This window comes from Apteryx rowi, unplaced genomic scaffold (genome assembly GCF_003343035.1).
Source record: "Apteryx rowi isolate R43461 unplaced genomic scaffold, aptRow1 scaffold_67, whole genome shotgun sequence".
NCBI classification, from domain to species: domain Eukaryota; kingdom Metazoa; phylum Chordata; class Aves; order Apterygiformes; family Apterygidae; genus Apteryx; species Apteryx rowi.
In genome coordinates this window covers 856,990-859,130 of record NW_020450949.1, presented here as the reverse complement: position 1 = coordinate 859,130, position 2,141 = coordinate 856,990, and the positions used below count along the sequence as shown (strand labels likewise).

Below are 2,141 nucleotides of genomic sequence, written 5' to 3'. Positions count from 1 at the left end.
CTGCCCCTGCCCCTGCCCCTGCTCCCACTCCCGCTCCCATCCTGCTGGCACCGCCACCAGCACCGGGGCCGAGGTGCCGCTCACCTGCGCGCCGGCCCCACCGCCGCCCGCCGCCCCTCACTATTTTTATCAGAATTTCAGAGAACTGCCCCGGCCGYGTTCCCTCGCCCGGGATATATTTAGGCCCGTTGATGTCAGAGCGGCGCGGCCYGCCAGGCGCCGCCGGCTCCGCCATGCAGAGGGGACAAGCGGCGGGGCCGTGCCGGTGCCGTGGCCGTGCCGGGCCGGTGCGGGGAGGCCGCCGGGGCGCCGCACGGTAGGGTTGCGGCCGGGCTGGCAGTGTGGGGGCGAGCGCGGCAGGGACCCGCTCGGGGCGCCCGCAGGCAGCGGCTGCCGCCGCGGAGCCTCCGCTGCCCTCCCCGCGCCGGGGCGGCCGGMGGGAGCCGGGCTCCGGCCCCGGGAGCCCCCGGCGCAGCCGCTGCACGGAGCGCGGTGGGTCCCGCCGTGGGGCACCGCGAGCTGCTTTGCAGGGTGGCGCAAGGTGCTTCCTCCCGAGCCGGGGCGCCGAGCGAGGGAAGGGAGCGGGGCTCTCGGCATCTTCCTCGGCTGCAGCCCGGGGACGGGGCGCCGCGGTCCTGGGATGCCCGTGGTGCTCCCAGCCCCCRGTGCTGCGGGGGACGAGGGGGCAGGAGGATGAGGATGCACAGGGCAAGGCAGCGCGGCGCCGGCGGCCGGGCAGCACGTGCACCGGGCGCCGCCTGCTCCCGTGCCGGCGTCACCGGCGCTGGCCCTCGCTCCGCCGCAGGATCTCCGGCAGCCCCTGCTCCAAGACGCTCCTGGTGCCCGGCCGCCTTCCCGCCGGCGACGGCATGGCCAGCAGCTCCGTGGTGCGCAAGCCCTCCATGCACCGCTACATCAGCACCAAGGTGCTGCTGGCCGAGGGCGGCGACTCGCCCTTCGCCCAGCACTGCCGCAACTACGAGAACACCTACCGGGTAAGGCCGCGCCGCGCTGTGCCGTGCCGCCGGGCCCCTGCCAGCCTCCCTCGGTGCACTCGGCGTGCATGCACCGTACTCCGCGCTCCGGCTCCGCGGGCGCCCGGCGGACTCGCGCTGCCCCGTGCCGCGCAGACGCTGCAGGCGGAGATCCAGAGCCTGAAGGACCAGGTGCAGGAGCTGCACCGCGACCTCACCAAGCACCACTCGCTCATCAAGACGGAGATCATGAGCGAGATCCTGCAGAAGTCGCTGCAGATGGACGTGCAGATCGCCGCCCACTACTCCTCCGTGGAGATGATGCGCAGCGTCTTCGAGGAGGTACAGCACTGCCGAGCCCCGCGCCCCGGCTCGCTGCCAGCACCGGGCACTCGCCGCAACGTGCCGCCCGGGCCCCCGTCTCGTTGCAGATTTGGGAGGAGACGTACCAGCGGGTGGCGAACGAGCAGGAGATCTACGAAGGTACCGGCGGTGCGGGGGGTCCGGCGGCGCTCCGCAGCCCCGCGGCACGCTTCGGGGCCGCCGGGAAGGCGGGCGGCAGCACCCCGGCCGGGCGGCTCGCGGCACCGCGCTCTCCTCCCAGCCCAGCTCCACGACCTGCTGCAGCTGAGGCAGGAGAACAGCTACCTGACCACCATCACCAGGCAGATCGCCCCCTACGTCCGCTCCATCGCCAAGGTGAAGGAGCGCCTGGAGCCCAGGTAAGGCGGCGGGCGCTTCGCCGCGGGCGCCGCGAGCCCCGGGGCAGCGCCGCCGCCGCCGCTCGCTCGCGCACCGTCTCGCCGCAGGCTGCAGGAGTGCCGGGAGCCCAGGGACGAGCGGGCCGAGACGCTGCTCCGGACGGACGGCGAGGGCGCAGCGCCCGGAGAAGCGGCGCGCAGGTAGGCGACGTGCGGGCGGCCCCGTGCCCAGCCGCCGGTGAGCCCTCGCTCCGCCGCCCACTTCCAGCCCTTTTCCGCTCCCTCTAGGAGCGACGCGGCAGGCGGCAACGAGGAGAGCAGCGAGAAGGTTCTGGAGAGCAAAGGGGACAACCGGCCACCCGGCACCACCACCGCCGAGGACCCGCTCCCGAAAAGCAAGGACTATTACAGAAGCAAGCAGAAAAGCGGAACGGACAGCGCCGCCCGGAAAGAGTTTGCAACTTAA

General features: G+C 73.9%; 1 protein-coding gene across 1 annotated transcript in view; it reads left to right on the top strand.

The window, feature by feature from the left end:
- The window catches only part of RNF207 (ring finger protein 207), a 6,016-nt gene extending 3,875 nt beyond the window's left edge, over window positions 1-2,141 (top strand). The window contains exons 12-17 of the mRNA XM_026085436.1: window positions 806-995; window positions 1,131-1,316; window positions 1,406-1,457; window positions 1,579-1,696; window positions 1,784-1,876; window positions 1,964-2,141. Of these exons, the coding sequence (XP_025941221.1) occupies window positions 806-995; window positions 1,131-1,316; window positions 1,406-1,457; window positions 1,579-1,696; window positions 1,784-1,876; window positions 1,964-2,141 (817 nt within the window). The remainder of the gene's footprint in view (window positions 1-805; window positions 996-1,130; window positions 1,317-1,405; window positions 1,458-1,578; window positions 1,697-1,783; window positions 1,877-1,963) is intronic.